At 38.9% G+C, this 26,212-nt stretch overlaps 1 protein-coding gene across 1 annotated transcript; it reads right to left on the reverse strand.

The window, feature by feature from the left end:
• LOC149798105 (uncharacterized) lies at positions 1-11,272 on the reverse strand. The gene is made up of 2 exons (XM_089963190.1): positions 11,118-11,272; positions 1-1,343 (listed from the first exon to the last, which is right to left on the reverse strand). The coding sequence occupies exons 1-2, from the start codon at positions 11,142-11,144 to the stop codon at positions 471-473; spliced, it is 900 nt and encodes a 299-aa protein (XP_089819316.1). The 5' UTR covers positions 11,145-11,272; the 3' UTR covers positions 1-470.
• Positions 11,273-26,212: the final 14,940 nt, after the last annotated feature.

Genomic DNA, 26,212 nt, shown 5'->3' on the forward strand with positions numbered 1-26,212 from the left:
AATTGTAAAAGTCTGTATTTCGATGCAAATTATGCCAGTGAAATGCAAAATACCCGTAATCAAAATGGAATGCAAGCATCCTGTTTTGAAAATGTGTGTACAGTTAAATGATCAATAAACATGAGACTAATTACCCGACACAGTGGTATGTCCATAACATATTGCTATCGATTATGTTCGTTTCTATAATGAAAGGTTAAACGCGCGTTCATCCACATGTAACAATAAACAAAAGCGCAAGAGTAATGTCCGTAATCAAAGGAGCGTCATAATTAATATCAATCATAGATTTGCACCCTAAGCTTTGATATCTGTTTCATATGCGTAAGGCGACTGAAAGTGCACGATTTCTTAGTGCAACAAATTATGTCACGAGAAAGAATTAAATAAATACTATTTAATATTTTCTCTTTGTTTGTCCCAGTCTGATGCGGTAAAGCTTTACAAATGTGAAAATTACGGTTATATATTTAATTTAAATACTCCATGGACAAAATTTCTTTCATCGAGGATCTTTCATCCGGGTCAAAATCGAGGGCTCGCCTAAGCATGTCGATGTATCCCGCCTCACATGCTGAAACTAGTTCTTCCTCTTCTTTCAACACAAACCCTTCTGAGCTGGCTATCGTATCAATAAAGGCACTGATGTGATAACCATCAACCTCGCCGAATGGAAAACGTCCTGTCAGCATCAGAAAGAAAACAACACCCACACCCCACACATCCATCATTCTGACATCATAGTTTTCTGGTTCAGTGAGTCGCTGGCAGAGAATCTCAGGTGGGACGTATTCAGGAGTGATAGCGATCATCTCAAGACTTTCTTTCGTCTGCTGTGCTTCGAAAACATCGATTGCTGACCCAAAGTCAATCAGTTTTATTCTGTTTGAGGCATTTATCATAATGTTTTCAAGTTTTATATCACAGTGCGCCACTCCCATCGAATGAATGTATTCCACAGCAGAAGAAATCTGGAACGTCCATGCCCTTCTTCGACCATGTGCAAGCGGCCATTGTCTCAAAATATTGTCTTGTAGATCACCGTTCATTACAGCCTCTAAAATAAGTACACATGCAGATTTTAGCCGAAATAAATCAACAGCTTTCACGATACTGGGATGATCGAGTCGTCTTAAAACTTCAAACTCGTGAACCATGATTTCCGAAAAGCTGTCATCCAAAACTTTGGCGACTAGAAGAGCATCATCTTCCTCTTGCTTTATTGAGTATATGACTGAGCTACATCCTTTAGTGACAATATTCCCCAGGATGAATTGCCCCACAGTTTGCCCTTTTAGCCTTTTCCTTAGCTTTTTGCTTTTACGTCGTCTCTCCATCTGGCGCTAAACGAAAAGTGAAATGGTTAGAAGCAAACTGTGATGTAATCCCAATATTGTAATACATTTTGGACATTTTTTAAAGCGCAGAACTTAGGAGTGAAATAGCAAGACATTCTTGGTAATTCCCCCACTTCTAACATAGGTAGTTATCATGTGATGTCTAAAGTTGTTGGTACAGTTCTTATGGTACGTGTTTAGGCTCGAATACACAGTAACACAAGAAAGAGTGAAAACAACATGGTTTTAAAAATTTAACAAATAATGTATTTTCTTGGAAAAATACTGTAAAAATTAAGCAAATAAGAACTTATAGTTTTAAGAATCAAATCCAAAAATAATCCAACAACAATCCACGAAATAAATTGTAGAAGTCCTAATAATAAAATCTTCTAACGAATACAAGTTCGATTCCCGACGAAGAATCCGAGATGGAAGAAGATGACGTATAATGTAGCCTTTGTGGTGTTGTAAGGTCTACAGTTCTGTGTTATTCACAAAACATTAATCCGGTGTTTGAATTAATGAAATGTCTTTGTTCAAGAATTATGTATGAGGTCTCAAATATTTCCAGGAAAAAGTTAATCCTTTTGATTCCAAATAATTCGAATAAACATTAAAAGGTAATTATCAGAACCGGTCACAAACAAACAAACACATTGACATCAAGTGTTTGAAGCCCAGGTTGAGAAAAATCTCTATAAACAAAGAGTATACAGGAACTTGAAACGCAAAACAAATTCCCGGATGAGGATCAACTTTCCAGAGTCTTCGAGAAGTATTTACGTCTAAAGCACGACCTTGACAAGAAATAATCATTTTACTCTAAGAATAAGATAAAAATACAAAGTTGTTCACTCAGTGATTTCTGAAATCAAGGTCGGGAACTAGGTCAGCTTTAGGTGTTTACAACTGAGCAGTCAAGGTCAAACTACTTTCTGAAAAAAATTGCAACTCCTAGTAAACAAAATTACATTATTTTGACATGTAATGAAATTATATTTAAAAAAGATTCTAAATCTTACAAACATATAACTTAAATCAAATATAAATTAAATCAAATAATAATAATAATAATAATAATAATAATAATAATAATAATAATAATAATGAGGACTTTGTATAGCGCCTAATCTTTAGAAGCTCTAAGCGCTTTACAACATTAGACAACACCTATAAGATATAAAAAACATATAATATTATTACAAAAACAAACACCATGAAATTAGAAAAACATCAACAACAAAAAAAACATGCTGAGAATATTTCAGGTAGGAAACATTATTAGGTCTTTAAGTTTGTTCTTGCAGTCGAAATAAGTGAGTTTTGAGAGCCCTCTTGAATGTGATCACTGTGTCTTTGTGTTTAAGTTCAGTGGGCAATTCATTCCTCGTTGCTGGGCCCTGGTATGCAAAAGAACATGGCCATATGACTTTGTTTTCATAGTGGGAATAATGAGTATACGATTGTCAGAAGAGGAGCGTAAGTATCTTGCTGGTGTATACACTTGGGTGAGGTCGGATAAGTATGTTGGACTAGAATCCGACAGTGAAACGTAGCACAGAGAACAAATTTTGTGTTTGATTCTGGATCGAATGGATATCCAGTGTAAGGTACAGAGCAGCGGGGAGGTGTGCTCTGATCGTGGTACTCTAAGTATGATCCGAGCAGCTGTGTTTTGAACTTTTTGAAGTTTCTGGAGTAGATATTGAGATGAACCAGACAGAATTGAGTTACAATAGTCCAGTCTTGAAAGTACTAATGAACACACAAGTGTTTTAGTGGCATCAACTGAAAGATATTTGCGAATTGAGCTGATGCGTCTCAGCTCAAGATATGCAGCCTTGCATATGTTCATGACATGTTGGTGCAATTTGAGAGTACTGTCCAGAGTAACACCTAGGTTTCGTACTGATTGTGTGAATTTAATGTTGGCGTTGCTGATATTCATTGTTTGAGGTAAATGATGTGAATGAGAAAGTCTTTGTGTTGTGATCAGAATGGCCTCAGTTTTATCATCATTCATCTGCAGCTTGTTGCATGTCATCCATGATTTGATATCGGAAATGCACCACTCTACACCTTGGATGGTAACATCAACTTCAGTTGGGTGGCTAGAATTGTATATTTGGGTGTCATCAGCGTACAATTGGTGAGACACTGGATGATGATCCATGACACTTGAGAGCGAGTGAGTGTACAGAATGAAGAGAACAGGTCCAAGAACAGACCCCTGTGGAACACCACAGACCCCTGTGGAACACCACAAGATAGATCAACTGGGCTGGAGTGTATTCCATTTGCAGATGCAATTTGTGTCCTGTTGACCAAGTAGGACTTGAACCACAGTAGCACAGTATAGGATACAAGCTAACGCGTGTGGAACGAGATCAGTTTGGGAATGTAGGTAGGGGTGGGGGATGGGAATCTTCATTTTTACATTTATTTATTATAAATAAAAATAAGTTTGAATCTTGTAACAGCCATTACCGTTGGTCTAGTGTTGAAATGGGCTGGGGTATACGCATTTTAAATGAAAATCTGTGGTTGGGTTTACATACTTTACACGATTTATGTACCCCAAAAAATGAAAATTCCTTAAAAGATACAAATCTGGGACATGTGAAAAGAATTTGCATTCGGACTGTCTCTGATATTTCGTTGAGACAAAAATATGTGAGTTATGAACCGAAGGACTACCTAGAAAATGCGAGTGGAAAATATTTGGATACATATGTAAAAGAATAGAGCGTGCATACGTAAAACCTTTTTGCAACTTTGGTAGAAACAAATGTAAAACAAAATGGTAAAAATGTGACTATATAATGTACCAACGATGCAGCAAAAATGCTGCAAATATATGAAATGAAAACATTCTTGTACAAATTCAACGCTTTGTTTTCGTTACATATATGTTTCTTTTCACATAAAAGGGTACTGCAGTTGATCAGTGGTTAATGTGTTGGACCCTGGCCAGGAGGTTGTGGATTAAATTCCAACGACTGGATCTACCAGGTTTAGTTGCCAATGTTTGTCCTTCGACAATTTACTCTGCTTGCCTTGACACGATATAAACTTCAAACTGTTGGTGTCCCGTTAAAAGCCCGAAATCTCAACCCCCACCAATCCTTAAGAACACTAGATAATTCAAATTTATTCAAAGAACAATAGATAATTCAAATTTATTCAAAGAACAATAGATAATTCAAATTTATTCAAAGAACACTAGATAATTCAAATTTATTCAAAGAACACTAGATAATTCAAATTTATTCAAAGAACACTAGATAATTCAAATTTATTCAAAGAACACTAGATAATTCAAATTTATTCAAAGAACAATAGATAATTCATATTTATTCAAAGAACACTAGATAATTCAAATTTATTCAAAGAACACTAGATAATTCAAATTTATTCAAAGAACACTAGATAATTCAAATTTATTCAAAGAACACTAGATAATTCAAATTTATTCAAAGAACAATAAATAATTCAAATTTATTCAAAGAACACTAGATAATTCAAATTTATTCAAAGAACAATAGATAATTCAAATTTATTCAAAGAACACTAGATAATTCAAATTTATTCAAAGAACAATAGATAATTCAAATTTATTCAAAGAACAATAGATAATTCAAATTTATTCAGATAATTATTTCTGAGCCATTTTTTCCTTCAAATTTTAGATACCTAGTCTACTTATATGGCAATCGTGTCCATGTACACAAAATTATTTTAACACATAAGGGAGGCTTTAGAAAACAAAACATTGATTTTGTACTAAGTCTAAATTTTTGTAGCATTTTTGTTTCCTAAATGGAAAATGGTTGTCGTATCTATAACTTTGGTTTAACATTTATATGAAACTAATTTTTACTATCTCTGTTTATATACAAGCAATTAGTTTTGTTACTTAACAGCCTCTGTTAATCGGAAAACTTCGGGGGTAAAGTACCGACTTAACTTAATTTCTTGGGGGGTGGGGTGGTGGAGAAAGTACATGTATTTTTATTACAGACATATGGTAAATGACTTTTTTCACATTTGTGATCATCGTTTTACATGTGTTTGAGCCTGAGTTTACATGCTGAACAAAACGTTTTCACGCATACATACATACATACATACATACATACATACATACATACATACATACATACGTACGTACGTACGTACGTACGTACGTACATACATACATACATACATACATACATACATACATACATACATACATACATGTCCAAATTCTTTGATTCGTTACCGCGTACAGCGTTACCCACTTTGGCCATGACAATTTAGAGATAGTAACTGTTGTTCACCCACAGAAGCAACTACAAAGATCTCACTGGATAGTTACGTATTGTGACACGCCTTAATTTTTGAGGTAGAAGGCATGAACATAATTATCATAAGCCTATCATTTATAAATTCACACAGAATCTAAATATGTACAGTGGTTTAGATTTACTTTGAGTTAGGGTTGAAAATGAGTTGGCTCGTTTGGTGCGTGCCTGTTACAGTTAGGCTAGCACTGGAGATCAAATGCGTAACTCGGGCTGCAAATGAACAGCCGACTTGGTTTACGTATTTACGTATGTCTGCTACAGAGGTAAATATATATAAAAAAAATCGAGATGGTTGAGGGGTGATGAAAATTATGCTAATTTGTTATAGTACTAGTGAACTTTTATTCATGCATAAGGCACATACTGATTATTTTAGCTGCTTTGTCACAGGAAAATATTCAAAATAACTATTTGCTGTCAAAAATGAATGTAAAAAGAGGGGTTGGTGGCAGTGGTGGTTCAGTATAAAAGCCACCAGTTGTATAAGGAATTAACCTGATTGCCGCAGTCAAAATCTCACATGCATGCTTTATACAAAAATCATTAGTTTTTATTTGTATCTTCAGTATAAAATTATTCTCATTTTTCAGCAATAGGTCACTGTCAGATGAAAATTCACCAGATAAATTGTCCAGTGAGACCAAAAACGCCGGCAAAGGAGTGGGGGAGAGGGGTTTCTGATCCGAGTTTACTTGATTCTCCTTATATCGTCACAATGGGGCCCCGAGTGGCCAAATGGTCTAAAGCGCTCACCGTCACGGATCGTTGCCATCTCACCTCTGTCTGCATGGGTTCGAGTCTCGGGTTCTGTCAATGTTGGTATGTGAGAAAGCCGGGGTTCTTCCTCCACCATTTATTCTGGCCGCCATGTGTGGCCTATCTTGTATTGAAAAATGGCGTTAAACCATACAACAACAAGAAAAACAAATATCGTCACAATGCAGAATAGTCTCGCCAGTAATCTGTCCACTTTACATCACAGGTGCTCGACGCGAGCGAGAATTTGAGAAGAAAAAAATTTTGACCTCGGACTTGTCTCAGAATAAAAAATCGCACGTTTCCGAGCCGTAACTTCAGTTTGGTACATCGCAGAAAAATCAATAATGGCTTGATGAATAGAAAAATATCTCAGGAGTAACATAAGCCATATAGTATGGTCGTGTGCCTTAAAAAAAAAAAAACGGAAATAGCAGAAGGAAATCGAGGGTCATAGGTGGAACGAAGTATTTGGAAGTTCCGTACCTTCTCTCTTATATATTATGATAGAGAGGGTCCTATATCAGAACGAGTCATGGGGGTAATCTAAGGTATTCTTGTCACTCTGTATGATTTTTTCCTTTAGATTATTGTTTTTTGTTTTTCTTAACATCTCGCTCGCGTCGAGCAACTGTGCTTTACATAAGCAATCTTTAGCTGTAGAACTGTTACAGCGAGTCAGCGAAGTTCGTGGGGCTGTGTGACATGCGAACTGGGCTCAATGCTGTCATTGGTTCAAGGGACGATAACTCATTTTAACGAGCCATCTGTTTTAGACCAACTTGTCGGCATAGTGGGCAGTTAGTAGGCAAATTCCCGAGGGAATCCTGAACAAGCGGGGTAGAGTGAACCATGCGGATCGTTCCTGAACCATTTCTCGGTAGCTGTGGATCGGATATATTAATAGTCATCGCCTGGAAGCCGTGACACAAATTTTGAAACTACAAGTCAGTGTCATCATATGTGTGACAATCTAATAAATCATCATACTTCTTGGTGAACAATACATTGGTCATATGTATTGATAACTCCATACGATATTTGTTGATAAGTATATAGCTTGGTTATATTTGTTGATAAATTCATACAGTTGATCATATGTTTTGTTAATTCCCTATATTTATCATATCTGTTTACATATCCATATATTAATCATATATATTAATACAATCCATGCATTTACCATATTTGTCGAATACCTATATCACTGGTGATTATTTTCTAAAAAGCAATGCTTTGTTATATCCCGTTGTTGAACTTTATGTTAAAGAGAAGGGTAGAGTTTTCATTTATTTTACTCTATTTTTGTAAGGGGTGAGCACTGAAGTTAGAGATCCAGTCATCAATAATTTGCATGGATTAGACGGAGCGTTACAGTGGTCTTCGAATGGCTTGACTCAGATACAGCTTTTCACTGATCTGTTTCAGATTGCTTCTTCCTGACAAGATATAATTCAAGCCGGGCTAATGAATATCTCACTTTTTTCCACTGTACTTTCGTTCGTCATGTATAAACATGTGTATTTATCTTTTCTTTTGTTGGTTGTCATCTGAGAAAGACGATGCCGTTGATTTGTGCATTGTTTTCATAATTGTATATTTCACATCGTAGTGCTATCTGGATTGGTGATCTTTTCAGCTTTATTAATAATGTCCTCTCTTGAGGATCTTGTTGGGATGACAAAGCAATTTCGTTATGAAGAGTCCCTTAGCAAATCTGGTCTGGAGGTACATGTTCGGGATAAGGAACATAAATTATAAATGAGACAAAGAAGGGGAAACGTTAGAATTAGAAATGCAGAGAGAATAGTAAAGAAGGGAATCTGAGGAAATAAAAGTAGCACTTGAGAAGCTATGACTACAGAAGCAAGCTGAGTGGGAAAAATAACATTTGACAAGGAGAGGATATACTAACGAATGCAGAAAAGGGAAGAGTATGGCGGGAAAGGGAAGTATAAAGGAACAAAACAAAGATGGAGAGACGAACGAAGTTAGAAAATATAGAATTAGAAGACATCACAGAGCGTTACTAAAGCGTACAAATCTGCATGTGTTTTCCCAACGCCCAAGCTAAACACGTGATGGCTTATGACGCGCCAAGACACGTACGCCTATTGAGGTTTGAATTAACCGAGCAATAGTTCCAAATACAGTGCTTAAATATGGTGATAACGAGAGAGTGGAAACATTCGCCCAATTCATCAGTAGGACTTAGAATTATTTATAATGATGGGTTGAGTCTGTTAAGGTCGGAAAAAGAGAAAAAAACGTTTGAGGGTCTGACGACTTCATACTCAGAGACGAGTGTTAACAAAGTTTAGTAAAATTCAACAAATAATTTAAATCTCTAAATTATAAAATGAAAATTAAAAGGGTGCTTGCAACATTGAAAAATTAAATCCCAAATAATCTTAAAAGTTAACACAGGTCCAGAAGTAGAGAGTGTTCCGAATAAATTCCAGGTACTGAATGTACCAATAAACTTGAATGAGCTATTTTGCCAACAGTCTTGTTTTAACACAGTGATATAATAAAGAACGTACTTGAATGAATTCACACAAAAAAATAGTGTTCTTATTTAAGATGTCAAAGAGCACTTTGTAATTCCAGTGAAAAAAAATTAAATAAATAATTATTCTCAAATTATAACTGAGCACAACTAACGGTGTTTCCACAAAGACTGATATTAAAAAAAAATGAATATTTTTTTTACTTTGTCTTCATTATGCGCAGTCACCTGACCTATGTCACAACAAAATGCACAGGACTTAGGTCTTTTCCAATGGAAATTTCCATCAAATTCGTAACAATGTCAGATCTGTTTACTTAAATTTTAGCAAAGAACCGGAAGAAAAAATAGGTAGACCATGGAATGTTCACGATGATACTGCTACTACTACTACTACTAATAATAATTATAACAATTATAATAATGTGGTATTAGATCAGCGCATAATCTTCCGAAGCTCTACGCGCTTTACAATATTAGATAACACATACAAATACATACAACGACAAGATTATAAAACACACATCATGAAATTACAAAACAAAAACATGCTGACAATTGTTGAGGAAGTAAACGTATTGGAGACTTTGAGGTCCTGAACTAAAATCCAAGTAAACATGGTCTTTACAAATAATCATTATCTTGAGGTATAATCTACAATCAGGGACAAAAGTACGCTATGGAATATGTTGTTCACAAACCTCATGTACAATCTACAGTCATGGACATGAGTTAAACACATTATATATATATATTTATATATATATATATATATATATATATATATATATATATATATATATATATATATATATATATATATATATATATATATATATATATTTGACACTTATGGGGCTACTGAGCCGTAGCTCAAGCAGTACTAATCCAGAATATGGTCTCAAAGGATGATGAGTACAATAATCAGACTAAGGACTGAGACCTTAGAAAAGCTGGTGCTAATAAAGGTGAAAGTGTTACACGTGTAAGGAGTGGGGCCGCACGTTGAAGGAAGTGAACGGTCACCCTCATTCTATTAACACATATTATGTTGTTATCTCGTGGCATCCAGGCGATGTGTATGGATATTTCCGTCTCAAATATCTAGACAAACGGTTAGAGAACTCAAGATGAACGCCCTCCTCTCTTTCTTGCTATCTCTCCCCGGCCTTGTGTGCTTGCTTTAGTGGGTGGACATAAGTGATTATTTCGAATTCCTCAAGGCTAAAGCCATACGTCGTGGATAACGCAGTAGCCGGCAACGAAATCCATCTACGTTTATCTTCCTATATAATACATAGGTACTTTTAGGTACACAATTTCGTGACAAATTATTTACAGGACTTTCGCATTTAAGAGCGCAATACTAGACCAGTTTGTTTTCCACTCTGGTAAATTAGTATGATACGAACATGTTACTTTGTACTAAATAGATGATCGGGGCAAACATTTAGATAAGGAGAAATTAGACACATATCACATTTACATTAAAGAGTGCAAATCACAATCAATGTTGGCAAGTCTTTTTCCAATTTTCAAAAGATCAAATGTACGTGGTAATCACGTCCCAGTCACTTTTTCAACGTCTTGAAAACAACGCAATGTGGTTAGTATTTAACCTGTTTTAATGCAACCACCCGTCTTACGATTAGAGGTGACATGTTGGGCTGTATTTAAGTATATACACTTTTTAATGGATATATTTGTGTTGCATAATATTAATGCATATATTGTGCGCTTCATAAATGAAAACCTCTTTTATCTACTGATAAAGCTTAAAGGAACCAAGCTAAAGACATTTCATGATGTCATCGAGTATGGCTTTGTCTTGTCTCGTATGACAGTTCACTTGTCGCTGAGTGTGATGCAAATTTTCCAAAGAGGGAGGGTAATAAATCTCAACCATTTTTTTTGTTTTATCCAAGCCTGAATGTAATAGGGATCTTTGTAAGGAAAATTGGCAACGTTGTCATGTGACTATGTTGCACAATATCTATCTCTAAAGTAAACCTGATATATATATATATATATATATATATATATATATATATATATATATATATATATATATATATATATATATATATATATATATATATAGTAAATTAAGAAAACCTGCTCCCAAATTTCCAGGAGTCTATCGAATCCGAGTCATATGCTTACCAGGAAAAAGGTCCACATGTTGCCCATGGCCTTATTCTGCTTCTCATTGGACTTGTATATTTCGTTCCCTATCCATGTATGTTCGGTGCAAGACGTTGCTGAATAACTCACTGATATGACTGATTTTAATAGAGCCACATATGTCACAAGCCGGAGAAGGAAACTAGATATGAGCGTAACAGGAAATACACACTTGTACACTGTTATGAAGTCTTGTTCTTCGTATGGTATACAATCATTTCGTTTTCCTTCCTCACGAGGGCGTTGTCATACGAAACCCTTTCATACATGTGCAGAAATAAATTGCTGACTTGGAGTTCGTATGTTTACCGTGAACTAGAAACATCTATAATACCTGATAATTTAAATAAAATAATGCCCAAAAATTTGTATTAATTAATTAGTTGAATATTTTTTTAAAATTAATTATGACGTGTGCAGCAGCTGGTGATAGGTATCAGTGGTCCTTAATTTGATACGACATATTTTCTGTTTCCTCGGCCTAAAATGCGATAAAGCGCACTTTCTACGAGTAAATACCGGTTGACGCATTTTGTATCCACCCTTAATATGCCGATTGTTTTGGTCATAGATGCAAATATACGTACCACTAGTCGAAGGGTTTCCAATATATTTATCTTGATCTAAAGTGCATAATTACATTTTCTATTTTTTTTGTTTTATGCAATATTTTTTGGGTTGTCGAAAATATTGAAAGCTGATGGATAAATTTGATGGCGGATCGGCAGCAGTTGTACAAACGTAGATATACACACACTTAAAGGCATATCAGCATCATCTGCGCATGCTTAAAAGCCCTTCCTGTCAGGATACTGTCAAACTTGGCAGCCTTATGCTAAATGGCCCTGGAGAAGAAGTCATTTAGATGAGTTTACATTTTAGTAACGATACTCACATTTGTTGGTGACAGCGAATTATATTTCTGCTAGAATATTTCCCCAACCACACTAGCGTTAGAAATATAACCCCCTCTGCCTCCAGAATCAATCCCTCCCGAAGATGATCATTCGTCTTTTCAATCTACAATATATAAAAAAAGGACATTTGCTCTTGCTTATTACCTCCCTTTGCCGCCTACAGAAGGCTTCAGTTTAAGCTGAGCTAACGGGATGGGATGTTCGCATTGCGGAGAGGATGGGAGGGTATTAAAGTAATGTGATCGGGTAATTATTCTACGAGAAACATGTTATTTAAAATATGCTTTCTCCTTCGAAAACGTTTCCGTATCACATTAACGTTACGAATAGGTAATAGGCGGTGGGAATGTTTTTCATCCAACCTACACTTAAGGAACCTCTGGAGTTGGTATTGGCTCATTTATTCCATATGTCTGAGTGCACGTACCGCATCTTGTTTGAAAGCCTCTTCGGATGTGTCAATACAGGAGATTGAATGTACAGCGACTTATGTTTACCCACTGACGGCAACCTGTTCTGTCGATGAAACCGGGTTGTGTCATAAGGACCGCCGAGCCATCTGATCCAAACTGAAGGAAGGTGTTGGTCAACAGAGAGGGCAAGTAACTCACCGACTTTGCATTCCGAAGCAAACACTATCAGGAAACAGATTTTGTATGAAAGGCGCTTCAACGAGGTCCTGGTTAAAGTCTCGAACTTTAAAAAAAACAAAAAAAAAAAAAACATTCAGCAAACTCAGAAACCAGTAAAGATTCAACTTAGGAAACTAATCGGTGATTTATGCTTATCTAAGGCGGACAACCACTCAAAAGTCTTTGTTATGACTAAAATCCTCCCTGCCATGATGACGGAACGTGTCCAGCAGCAGAGGGGGCGAACAGACCGAAACTATTTTCACAATAAACCCCTCCAGGAAACTATTCCTCGATAGAGGGCTTATTTCGACGAAATAACACTTTTATTCAGAAAACGAGACAAAAAAAAATGTCCTTGAGAAATGCTTCGCATTTCCAGAAATGCTTTGTATTTCCGCTGATATAACGCGAGTTACTTCAATAAATCCGACTCGTATCCGACATAATTTCCACGGTGAGGTATCATCGAAAAATCAGGTGTAGTTTACGCCCCCTCTGCTGCTCTACGAAATGAGTTTCCGAGAAATGCTCTGCATTTCCATGGGAATCTTCGATTCCTAAGAAAACATTTTTATGTTAACCATACAGTGTATCAAGTCCGATACGGTATCTTGTTCTGGGATCGTGTAAATTTATTGTCACAAATCCGTGCTGGTTTCTTTGAGCGCGACTAAAGAAATTCTTAAACTTATTAATATCCATATCGCCGCTACACCAGGTTTGATGAATATTTCTCAGCGTATGAACATCAACTCCATTAAACACAGCAAGAAGATTACAGTTATCCCTGATTACTTTTGGAATTTGTGTATAACGCTGAGTAACATAAATGACATCGGTGTTTTTATGACGACCTCGTGAAAATATTCTTGCAGGATTTTTTTGCTTGTCCAGCATCACATCATCATACACTACTAGGTTATTTATTTCCCCGTTAAGGTCTTCCACGGACGGAGCTTCTTCAATATCAGTTATAAATTCAACAACATCCTCGCCGTCTTCACTCAGCGCTTTTGCACTCTCATTAAAATCTTTTATAACATCATAACAACGTTGATCATCCACAGACGGAGCTATCAAGTATAGTTTGTCCCATTTCATCCACTTCATTATCATGTTCAGCAACAGCTGTGTTTTACCTGATCCTGACGGTCCTATGATGATCATTCTGATAGAATTTGGTAGCACTGAATTATGCTTGACTGGTTCTTTCCTTCGCGTCGCAGAAAAATCAGTGATCTCCATTTGTATATAAGGAATAATAATTATGGATCTATATTGTGTGAAGTGTAAGGCACAAACCCCTACGAATGATCTAACAACCATTACAACAAAAAATAACAGACAAGCACTTTCTGGTAAGTGTGCGCGATGTGGCACAAAAAAATTTAGATTTCAAAAAAAAAGCCTGACAAAGTCGGCGGAGGTGACATCGCAGCAACCCTCGGACGACTTCCAGGTACCCCTTGGGCTAAATATCCCGGAGAAAAACATCTCCCAGGATACAATTACTGCGGTCCAGGGACACGACTAGATATCAGACTTGATGAACAATCTAAACCAAAACCGGGAGAGTATCCGATAAACGCTATCGACGCAGCGTGTCACATGCATGATGTTGCTTATCGAAGTAAAGATCTGCAAGACAGGCATATCGCGGATGTGAAATTAATTCATGCACTAAGCGCCATAAAAAATAAATCATTTAAGGAGTCACTCGCTAATTGGTTAATAAGATCAGCGATGAAATCTAAATTAGCATTAGGCGCTGGATAATTAATAAAAATGCAAGCGATTTATTATTCCCCAATCGGATACTGGAGAGGTAACTCAGCAATTAATAAACTCGCCAACGCGGCATCAGTAACACGCGAGGTTGCCAAAAATTGGCTGTCAAAACAAGCAATATGGCAAATCTACTTACCACCACCTCGACAAATCAACTTTGCACATTTTGATGTTAGTACCCCCAATGAAGTTCATCAGGCTGACATACTATTCCTGCCTCATGATACTGTCCGCAGAAAAATATACAAATACGCGCTAACAGTAGTTGATGTTGCCAGTAGATACAAAGAAGCAGAACCGTTAGCGACTAAAACAGCGTCCGAAGTCGCCTCTGCGTTTAAACGAATTTATCAACGAGGACCTCTAAACTGGCCACGATTATTACAAGTTGATCCTGGCAAGGAATTTCAGGGTGCGGTGTTATCACTGACAAAGCAGCATAACGTTACCATACGACGAGGACATACTGAAATTCATCGGGATCAGGCAATTGTTGAGCGATTTAATAGAACACTCGCTGAGAGATTATTCGGATACCAGTACGCGAGGGAATTCATTTACGATACGAGATCTCGTGAATGGGTTGCAAGACTGCCAAACGTGATAGCCGCACTGAATAATGAAATTACCAGAACAACAAACATGAGACCTGTAAATGCAATCACAAAAAAATATATACCCCCGATCACTAAAGTGATTCACGGACATGTTTCAACGCAGCCAACGACGCTAGCGTCCCCGTTGCTGGGTAATGTCACCGTTAGGTATTTATACGAACCCGGCGAACTCGAAGGAGGAAAAAAAAGGGCAACTGATCCTATATGGAGCGTTACAACACATAAGATATCTAGCATAACCAGATCAACTGGGAGAAACGCAATCTACAGATTAGATTCAACTGCTCCTCAGCGTGGGTTCACACGCGAGCAACTTCAGGTGATCCCCGCGGATACACAATTACCACCTCGATCACTTAAATAACTGCAGCAGCACCTCTGCGTCGATTACACTCAAGACAGGTCAACATCACATTTTCACGCGTATGACCGCGATTACTATCTATTCTATCTACGGTAAATTGCCTTGGATTATTTTTCGAATACTGCCACAGCAATAAACAATTACAACTCGCGCAGTGATTATTCTGCTGTTGTTGTAATTGTATAATAAATGTTTCGTCGAGATCAAACTCGTTGCCATTTTTTTTGTCGCTCTGTTTGTAACCGGCTAATTTCTTTCTTATTGTATCATCAGCGATTGAGCTGTTGATGCTGTCGTTGATAACATCATCTAATACAATTCTTCGTAACTGACCTATCCTTCTTACTCTTGACACGGCTAAATAAACTAAATTTGACCACTCGATGCGATCATCAACAATCCAAACTGTTGTATCTGAAATAGTTAGTCCCTGCGAACTGTGGATGGTCATAGCGTATCCTAGCGTCCACGGGGATTTGCTCATTTTCAGTGCCTGTTCAACAGCATCGATGTCAACTAACACAATATCATTTAATACTAAATTCTGTTTTTCCGAACCCGACGCAGTCAGGCGCCCTGGAATATCAACGTCGGTATTCTGCAATCGCGTATCAGCTGGTCTATAACACAACGGCACTACCAGCATTGGAAATTTCTTCTGATGTAACTGAAATAACCGCTGCTGAAGTGTGTCCCTGACTATCTTTCTACTTGCCACAATTAAATCACCTGGTTTCCACGTTTCCCAAAAGTCGCTCAGCGAAGTCTCTGGAATTATTTCACGCATTATCTCACACTGGACTTTATTGGTTTGTAGCCTGATCAACGCCTTAAACTCTTTCAGCGTTTCATCGAGTGCTCTAACATCGTTAGTTATTTCCTCATAATAATCTACAAAAGTTTTCAGCCACGTGTGTGGAGATTCACCTGTAAATGGCGGTGGTTGACCATGATCGCCGCACATCACCACTGCGGTATTTTTCTTTAGCAACCAATCCAGAAACTGTTTTAATGTATCCAACGGCACAGTGTCTATCTCATCCCAGATTATTATTCCAGGGATATACTTCGTTCCCATTCGCGTAGGAGTCCACGTGCCGCCGCTGTATTTGAAAAAACTGTGATACGTACACGCGTTAACATCCCGTTGTCGCATCTCCCTGGCAAGTCTATGTGTGGGTGTTAGCACAATCATGTCAGAGTTTCTAAATAATTCTATCGCGCGAGTTGTCTTACCGGAACCACCAGCCCCGTTGAGATAAACTGTTCTATGTCTCACAACAGGATCGTGCACCGGCGGCAGCGAAGTTGTCGTAGAAATTGAAAATTTCCCAGATATTTCTGCGCCGCGATATTCATCCTCGATTTCAACATCAGCTGATTCACAATATCCATGCAACATTTCATTTTTTATTCTCCATGAACCCCACGATGGATCATTCGGTATAACCTTATTCAACGCCGCTAAGTGTTTTTTATCGATATAGAATGAATCCGTTGCAACTCTCACTGCGTCAACGGGAAACCTATTAATCATCGACAATAGGTTTATTGATACATAAGCTAGCATCGAAGATCTCAAATGTGTGTACTGAGATGATTCTCCGTCGATATAACTAAAAACAGTTCCTAATTTTTCCCCGTTTGACAAAAACACATCTTCGCGGGTACAAAACGTATTATTCGTGGCGGCATCAGCGACAATAAGATCCAATTCGGCCTCGTCCATGATTAATCGACTATGATGTAGTTTATGATCATACGCTCCACCTTGAGTAAATTTTCCTATTATTCTTCGTCCTAGATCTTTTGCGGTGCTTTCATCAGTTCGGGGAGCTCTTTCGATGATAGTGTCGATAAACGATTCTGGATATTCTCGGAAATTTTCAATTTCTACGGTGACTTGCGGAGTTGGCAACCAAACTTCGGTTTGACGATCATAGCATATAATCGCGGTACTGACCGTCAGCGACAGCAGTATTCGACTGTCAAGCATGTATCGCAATAACACTATTGGTGCCCATCGCTTCTCAACGAAATGTTTACCAAACCAAGCATAACACACAGGATGTAAACCCGTAGCGAGTTTAAACGACGACACACAAGCAACCCCGGTCAGGTCAAAATCAGGCAATGGTCCGTTTATGGCAACTCTTGTCATCGAGCTTGTAATATGACCAAACCGTTTAAAATACTCACTACATTCCCCCCGCCCAAGAAAACTTCCTGGATAACACGCCGTCATATCCACGGATATCATATCGCGGTGATCATACTGGGTATTCCACAAACCACCGTGCCCGTATTCGATACAGCTCTGTTGAATATCCTCGAGAAAACTTTTCGGGGTTGGTCTCCATGAATTTCGTTCTCGGGCTATATGCGTGACAACACCCGGGACAGTAAAACACTGCGTCAGTAACGTATCAGTGTTCGTCGCATGATATTTTTCTGCGAGTTTTTTCATTTCGTGATGTAATGCCGCCGTTCTGTATACCTCCCCGTTAGGTTTCACAAACTGATCAAACTCTCCCTCGAGGTCACTTCGGAATAACCACACCGACACTGGATCGGTTTTACTTATCTGATAAATAAAATCAAACATGGAAACTCTTCGAGTTTCAATGCTGGCATTTCCGCTCGTGGAACCACTAGCATTTTCCAATTCCGGATAATACTTTACAACACGATCTCGAGGAAATATCCTAACCGAGTCAGTCCAGGCGTGACTGTTATGATCGATAATAGTTATTGGTGCTCCACGGGAATCATATTTACTCTTGTACAATACCTCACCGGTCAACGATGAAACCGTTATAGGAAATTTTAGTAATCGTTCGAGCTCGGCAACATCATTTATTGACGCTCCTTCATCCACTACTTTTGCCGCCCACGCTGTTATTTTAGTCTGTCTTAGCGGTGTTAGGCCGTTTCCTCGCGCGGCATTTTTAAAATGTTCCATTACTCGCTCGGCTACACAATTCAACCCTGTGGATTTTATCAATGACTCTGACATCTTCATCGGGGCGAGTTTATCAACGCGTGGTTTCTTCATCGGATAAATTCCATAAATGACTGCGGTCACAGGATACGCTCTGGCATAATACGGTGTATCAATCCCAACAAGTACTCCCGGGTTTGAGTCTTTGGTTACGACGACGGTTTTCCCCCGCCGGGCATCAAGAATAGGGTCTAGTTTGTCTCTGATAATCCACGTTGTTTCACCTGTTTCCGTGTCGTCGACGCCAACGATAAATTTTATCTGAATGAAATATTTTTTATCATCGAGATACCCAATTATGTTCGACGCGATTGTATCGTTGATGGTACCATCAATGATCGTGTTTTCAGAAACGTCGGCGTTTTCAGAAATGATTTTATACGAAGACCACACATGTGCAGCACCATCACGACGAAACTCTTCTTTGGCGTTCTTGATAACACCAATTACGAGTGTGAGTTCTCGTCGTCGTCGATCAAAAGTTAACCGGTCAAGATCGAATCGACCTCGGGGAAATTGGAGATTTCCAGGTTTTATTCTGGATAGTCTTTCAAAACTCATTATTATAATTAAGACAAGTATTTAAATAGACAAAAATATTATATATAATGAACGGAAACTCAAAGAGTTTCTCCGGCGATGCTAGCATCGCTCATGCAAAGCATTTCTCATGCAAGTGGATTAAACTAAATTCATCAGAGCCGTGTAGCAGACGTTGCAGAGGCGAATACTGTGGACAACATGCTCAACAGGTCCGCGGTGGGAGTCTAGGACCGATACCGTGTATCAGATGCGGCATTGGAGTACGAGGAAAAACGCAATTATGTTCAGCGTGTGGGGGGAAACGCTATCGAGAACTAAAACGGTATTATGATAAAAAAAACTGTGATAACACTCTCTCAGGAAACCCTCTGAGTTTCTCCGAGCGTGATTACATAAATAAGTTTTCAGACAAATTATGAATTAGACAAATGATTTGCTTATAGTATAATGAATCAAGAATTCGTCCCCGAACAAGAATTTGTTCCCGAACAAGAATTTGTTCCACATCCAACTATTCCAAATTATGAGGCAAACCGAGATGGCACGGTGCGACACTGCACGCGAAGACGACCAGTTGGTACAGTTGATAATGCTGGTTATTTAAGATTTACTGCCACGTGCTCAAAGAGGTATTTATGTCATCGTTTCGTCTATGAATGTTTCCATGGAGTGATCCCTAAAGGTCTTGTTGTTGATCACATTAACGGTAACATACTTGATAACTCTATAAACAATCTTCGCGTGGTCACTCAGGGCAAGAACTGCTTACTGGGTAACACAGGGCGTTGTAAAACAGTTGCAAGAAGAGCTATTAAATCTATAAACGCAACCGGTGAAGAAATTGTATTCCAGTCAATGACCGCAGCTGGCAAGTATTTCGATATTTACACACCTGCTGTACAGCATGTCGCAACCGGGATCTACAAAACAGCATTTTCAAAGAAGCTCAAACAGAAGATCACATTTAGTTATGTACCTCTTATCGTTGACACAAACGACGATAACTCCTCCACGAGTGTGTAACGCTTTGCAGAGTTGTCGTCGTCAGAGGATTTACTTCCCCTGACAGAGTCAAACCTGATAAAATATTTTATCGAGTTCATAACATGTAATCATTTATTTACCGTAGAATATATATTTTTTTACAAACAATATCCTCGTTTTACTGAATATATCCGACTGTTTTGCTCTTCTGTGCTTGTTATATGACCGCGCTCGAGAAAACATACAATTAAAATATTTTAAACAAGTCCCGCCCACTGCTAGAGCGAATTTCCAACTCGCAAGTAACAGTTGGGTTATATACGAAATCGCTCCCTAAGACCTTTGGGTCGATCGAAAGTCAGCACGCGCAAGCAAAACCATAAATTTAATCCGCCAATGGCGGGTGTCTTTTGTGCACCATCCAATGGTCGATTCAATGGATGGTTTTGCTCTGCTGCTGACTTTCGATCGACCCAAAGGTCTTAGGGAGCGATTTCGTATATAACCCAACTGTTACTTGCGAGTTGGAAATTCGCTCTAGCAGTGGGCGGGACTTGTTTAAAATATTTTAATTGTATGTTTTCTCGAGCGCGGTCATATAACAAGCACAGAAGAGCAAAACAGTCGGATATATTCAGTAAAACGAGGATATTGTTTGTAAAAAAATATATATTCTACGGTAAATAAATGATTACATGTTATGAACTCGATAAAATATTTTATCAGGTTTGACTCTGTCAGGGGAAGTAAATCCTCTGACGACGACAACTCTGCAAAGCGTTACACACTCGTGGAGGAGTTATCGTCGTTTGTGTCAACGATAAGAGGTACATAACTAAATGTGATCTTCTGTTTGAGCTTCTTTGAAAATGCTGTTTTGTAGATCCCGGTTGCGACATGCTGTACAGCAGGTGTGTAAATATCGAAATACTTGCCAGCTGCGGTCATTGACTGGAATACAATTTCTTCACCGGTTGCGTTTATAGATTTAATAGCTCTTCTTGCAACTGTTTTACAACGCCCTGTGTTACCCAGTAAGCAGTTCTTGCCCTGAGTGACCACGCGAAGATTGTTTATAGAGTTATCAAGTATGTTACCGTTAATGTGATCAACAACAAGACCTTTAGGGATCACTCCATGGAAACATTCATAGACGAAACGATGACATAAATACCTCTTTGAGCACGTGGCAGTAAATCTTAAATAACCAGCATTATCAACTGTACCAACTGGTCGTCTTCGCGTGCAGTGTCGCACCGTGCCATCTCGGTTTGCCTCATAATTTGGAATAGTTGGATGTGGAACAAATTCTTGTTCGGGAACAAATTCTTGTTCGGGGACGAATTCTTGATTCATTATACTATAAGCAAATCATTTGTCTAATTCATAATTTGTCTGAAAACTTATTTATGTAATCACGCTCGGAGAAACTCAGAGGGTTTCCTGAGAGAGTGTTATCACAGTTTTTTTTATCATAATACCGTTTTAGTTCTCGATAGCGTTTCCCCCCACACGCTGAACATAATTGCGTTTTTCCTCGTACTCCAATGCCGCATCTGATACACGGTATCGGTCCTAGACTCCCACCGCGGACCTGTTGAGCATGTTGTCCACAGTATTCGCCTCTGCAACGTCTGCTACACGGCTCTGATGAATTTAGTTTAATCCACTTGCATGAGAAATGCTTTGCATGAGCGATGCTAGCATCGCCGGAGAAACTCTTTGAGTTTCCGTTCATTATATATAATATTTTTGTCTATTTAAATACTTGTCTTAATTATAATAATGAGTTTTGAAAGACTATCCAGAATAAAACCTGGAAATCTCCAATTTCCCCGAGGTCGATTCGATCTTGACCGGTTAACTTTTGATCGACGACGACGAGAACTCACACTCGTAATTGGTGTTATCAAGAACGCCAAAAAAGAGTTTCGTCGTGATGGTGCTGCACATGTGTGGTCTTCGTATAAAATCATTTCTGAAAACGCCGACGTTTCTGAAAACACGATCATTGATGGTACCATCAACGATACAATCGCGTCGAACATAATTGGGTATCTCGATGATAAAAAATATTTCATTCAGATAAAATTTATCGTTGGCGTCGACGACACGGAAACAGGTGAAACAACGTGGATTATCAGAGACAAACTAGACCCTATTCTTGATGCCCGGCGGGGGAAAACCGTCGTCGTAACCAAAGACTCAAACCCGGGAGTACTTGTTGGGATTGATACACCGTATTATGCCAGAGCGTATCCTGTGACCGCAGTCATTTATGGAATTTATCCGATGAAGAAACCACGCGTTGATAAACTCGCCCCGATGAAGATGTCAGAGTCATTGATAAAATCCACAGGGTTGAATTGTGTAGCCGAGCGAGTAATGGAACATTTTAAAAATGCCGCGCGAGGAAACGGCCTAACACCGCTAAGACAGACTAAAATAACAGCGTGGGCGGCAAAAGTAGTGGATGAAGGAGCGTCAATAAATGATGTTGCCGAGCTCGAACGATTACTAAAATTTCCTATAACGGTTTCATCGTTGACCGGTGAGGTATTGTACAAGAGTAAATATGATTCCCGTGGAGCACCAATAACTATTATCGATCATAACAGTCACGCCTGGACTGACTCGGTTAGGATATTTCCTCGAGATCGTGTTGTAAAGTATTATCCGGAATTGGAAAATGCTAGTGGTTCCACGAGCGGAAATGCCAGCATTGAAACTCGAAGAGTTTCCATGTTTGATTTTATTTATCAGATAAGTAAAACCGATCCAGTGTCGGTGTGGTTATTCCGAAGTGACCTCGAGGGAGAGTTTGATCAGTTTGTGAAACCTAACGGGGAGGTATACAGAACGGCGGCATTACATCACGAAATGAAAAAACTCGCAGAAAAATATCATGCGACGAACACTGATACGTTACTGACGCAGTGTTTTACTGTCCCGGGTGTTGTCACGCATATAGCCCGAGAACGAAATTCATGGAGACCAACCCCGAAAAGTTTTCTCGAGGATATTCAACAGAGCTGTATCGAATACGGGCACGGTGGTTTGTGGAATACCCAGTATGATCACCGCGATATGATATCCGTGGATATGACGGCGTGTTATCCAGGAAGTTTTCTTGGGCGGGGGGAATGTAGTGAGTATTTTAAACGGTTTGGTCATATTACAAGCTCGATGACAAGAGTTGCCATAAACGGACCATTGCCTGATTTTGACCTGACCGGGGTTGCTTGTGTGTCGTCGTTTAAACTCGCTACGGGTTTACATCCTGTGTGTTATGCTTGGTTTGGTAAACATTTCGTTGAGAAGCGATGGGCACCAATAGTGTTATTGCGATACATGCTTGACAGTCGAATACTGCTGTCGCTGACGGTCAGTACCGCGATTATATGCTATGATCGTCAAACCGAAGTTTGGTTGCCAACTCCGCAAGTCACCGTAGAAATTGAAAATTTCCGAGAATATCCAGAATCGTTTATCGACACTATCATCGAAAGAGCTCCCCGAACTGATGAAAGCACCGCAAAAGATCTAGGACGAAGAATAATAGGAAAATTTACTCAAGGTGGAGCGTATGATCATAAACTACATCATAGTCGATTAATCATGGACGAGGCCGAATTGGATCTTATTGTCGCTGATGCCGCCACGAATAATACGTTTTGTACCCGCGAAGATGTGTTTTTGTCAAACGGGGAAAAATTAGGAACTGTTTTTAGTTATATCGACGGAGAATCATCTCAGTACACACATTTGAGATCTTCGATGCTAGCTTATGTATCAATAAACCTATTGTCGATGATTAATAGGTTTCCCGTTGACGCAGTGAGAGTTGCAACGGATTCATTCTATATCGATAAAAAACACTTAGCGGCGTTGAATAAGGTTATACCGAATGATCCATCGTGGGGTTCATGGAGAATAAAAAATGAAATGTTGCATGGATATTGTGAATCAGCTGATGTTGAAATCGAGGATGAATATCGCGGCGCAGAAATATCTGGGAAATTTTCAATTTCTACGACAACTTCGCTGCCGCCGGTGCACGATCCTGTTGTGAGACATAGAACAGTTTATCTCAACGGGGCTGGTGGTTCCGGTAAGACAACTCGCGCGATAGAATTATTTAGAAACTCTGACATGATTGTGCTAACACCCACACATAGACTTGCCAGGGAGATGCGACAACGGGATGTTAACGCGTGTACGTATCACAGTTTTTTCAAATACAGCGGCGGCACGTGGACTCCTACGCGAATGGGAACGAAGTATATCCCTGGAATAATAATCTGGGATGAGATAGACACTGTGCCGTTGGATACATTAAAACAGTTTCTGGATTGGTTGCTAAAGAAAAATACCGCAGTGGTGATGTGCGGCGATCATGGTCAACCACCGCCATTTACAGGTGAATCTCCACACACGTGGCTGAAAACTTTTGTAGATTATTATGAGGAAATAACTAACGATGTTAGAGCACTCGATGAAACGCTGAAAGAGTTTAAGGCGTTGATCAGGCTACAAACCAATAAAGTCCAGTGTGAGATAATGCGTGAAATAATTCCAGAGACTTCGCTGAGCGACTTTTGGGAAACGTGGAAACCAGGTGATTTAATTGTGGCAAGTAGAAAGATAGTCAGGGACACACTTCAGCAGCGGTTATTTCAGTTACATCAGAAGAAATTTCCAATGCTGGTAGTGCCGTTGTGTTATAGACCAGCTGATACGCGATTGCAGAATACCGACGTTGATATTCCAGGGCGCCTGACTGCGTCGGGTTCGGAAAAACAGAATTTAGTATTAAATGATATTGTGTTAGTTGACATCGATGCTGTTGAACAGGCACTGAAAATGAGCAAATCCCCGTGGACGCTAGGATACGCTATGACCATCCACAGTTCGCAGGGACTAACTATTTCAGATACAACAGTTTGGATTGTTGATGATCGCATCGAGTGGTCAAATTTAGTTTATTTAGCCGTGTCAAGAGTAAGAAGGATAGGTCAGTTACGAAGAATTGTATTAGATGATGTTATCAACGACAGCATCAACAGCTCAATCGCTGATGATACAATAAGAAAGAAATTAGCCGGTTACAAACAGAGCGACAAAAAAAATGGCAACGAGTTTGATCTCGACGAAACATTTATTATACAATTACAACAACAGCAGAATAATCACTGCGCGAGTTGTAATTGTTTATTGCTGTGGCAGTATTCGAAAAATAATCCAAGGCAATTTACCGTAGATAGAATAGATAGTAATCGCGGTCATACGCGTGAAAATGTGATGTTGACCTGTCTTGAGTGTAATCGACGCAGAGGTGCTGCTGCAGTTATTTAAGTGATCGAGGTGGTAATTGTGTATCCGCGGGGATCACCTGAAGTTGCTCGCGTGTGAACCCACGCTGAGGAGCAGTTGAATCTAATCTGTAGATTGCGTTTCTCCCAGTTGATCTGGTTATGCTAGATATCTTATGTGTTGTAACGCTCCATATAGGATCAGTTGCCCTTTTTTTTCCTCCTTCGAGTTCGCCGGGTTCGTATAAATACCTAACGGTGACATTACCCAGCAACGGGGACGCTAGCGTCGTTGGCTGCGTTGAAACATGTCCGTGAATCACTTTAGTGATCGGGGGTATATATTTTTTTGTGATTGCATTTACAGGTCTCATGTTTGTTGTTCTGGTAATTTCATTATTCAGTGCGGCTATCACGTTTGGCAGTCTTGCAACCCATTCACGAGATCTCGTATCGTAAATGAATTCCCTCGCGTACTGGTATCCGAATAATCTCTCAGCGAGTGTTCTATTAAATCGCTCAACAATTGCCTGATCCCGATGAATTTCAGTATGTCCTCGTCGTATGGTAACGTTATGCTGCTTTGTCAGTGATAACACCGCACCCTGAAATTCCTTGCCAGGATCAACTTGTAATAATCGTGGCCAGTTTAGAGGTCCTCGTTGATAAATTCGTTTAAACGCAGAGGCGACTTCGGACGCTGTTTTAGTCGCTAACGGTTCTGCTTCTTTGTATCTACTGGCAACATCAACTACTGTTAGCGCGTATTTGTATATTTTTCTGCGGACAGTATCATGAGGCAGGAATAGTATGTCAGCCTGATGAACTTCATTGGGGGTACTAACATCAAAATGTGCAAAGTTGATTTGTCGAGGTGGTGGTAAGTAGATTTGCCATATTGCTTGTTTTGACA

This window comes from Sinohyriopsis cumingii, chromosome 6, assembly GCF_028554795.1.
Source record: "Sinohyriopsis cumingii isolate HCF-2022 chromosome 6, ASM2855479v2, whole genome shotgun sequence".
Taxonomy (NCBI): domain Eukaryota; kingdom Metazoa; phylum Mollusca; class Bivalvia; order Unionida; family Unionidae; genus Sinohyriopsis; species Sinohyriopsis cumingii.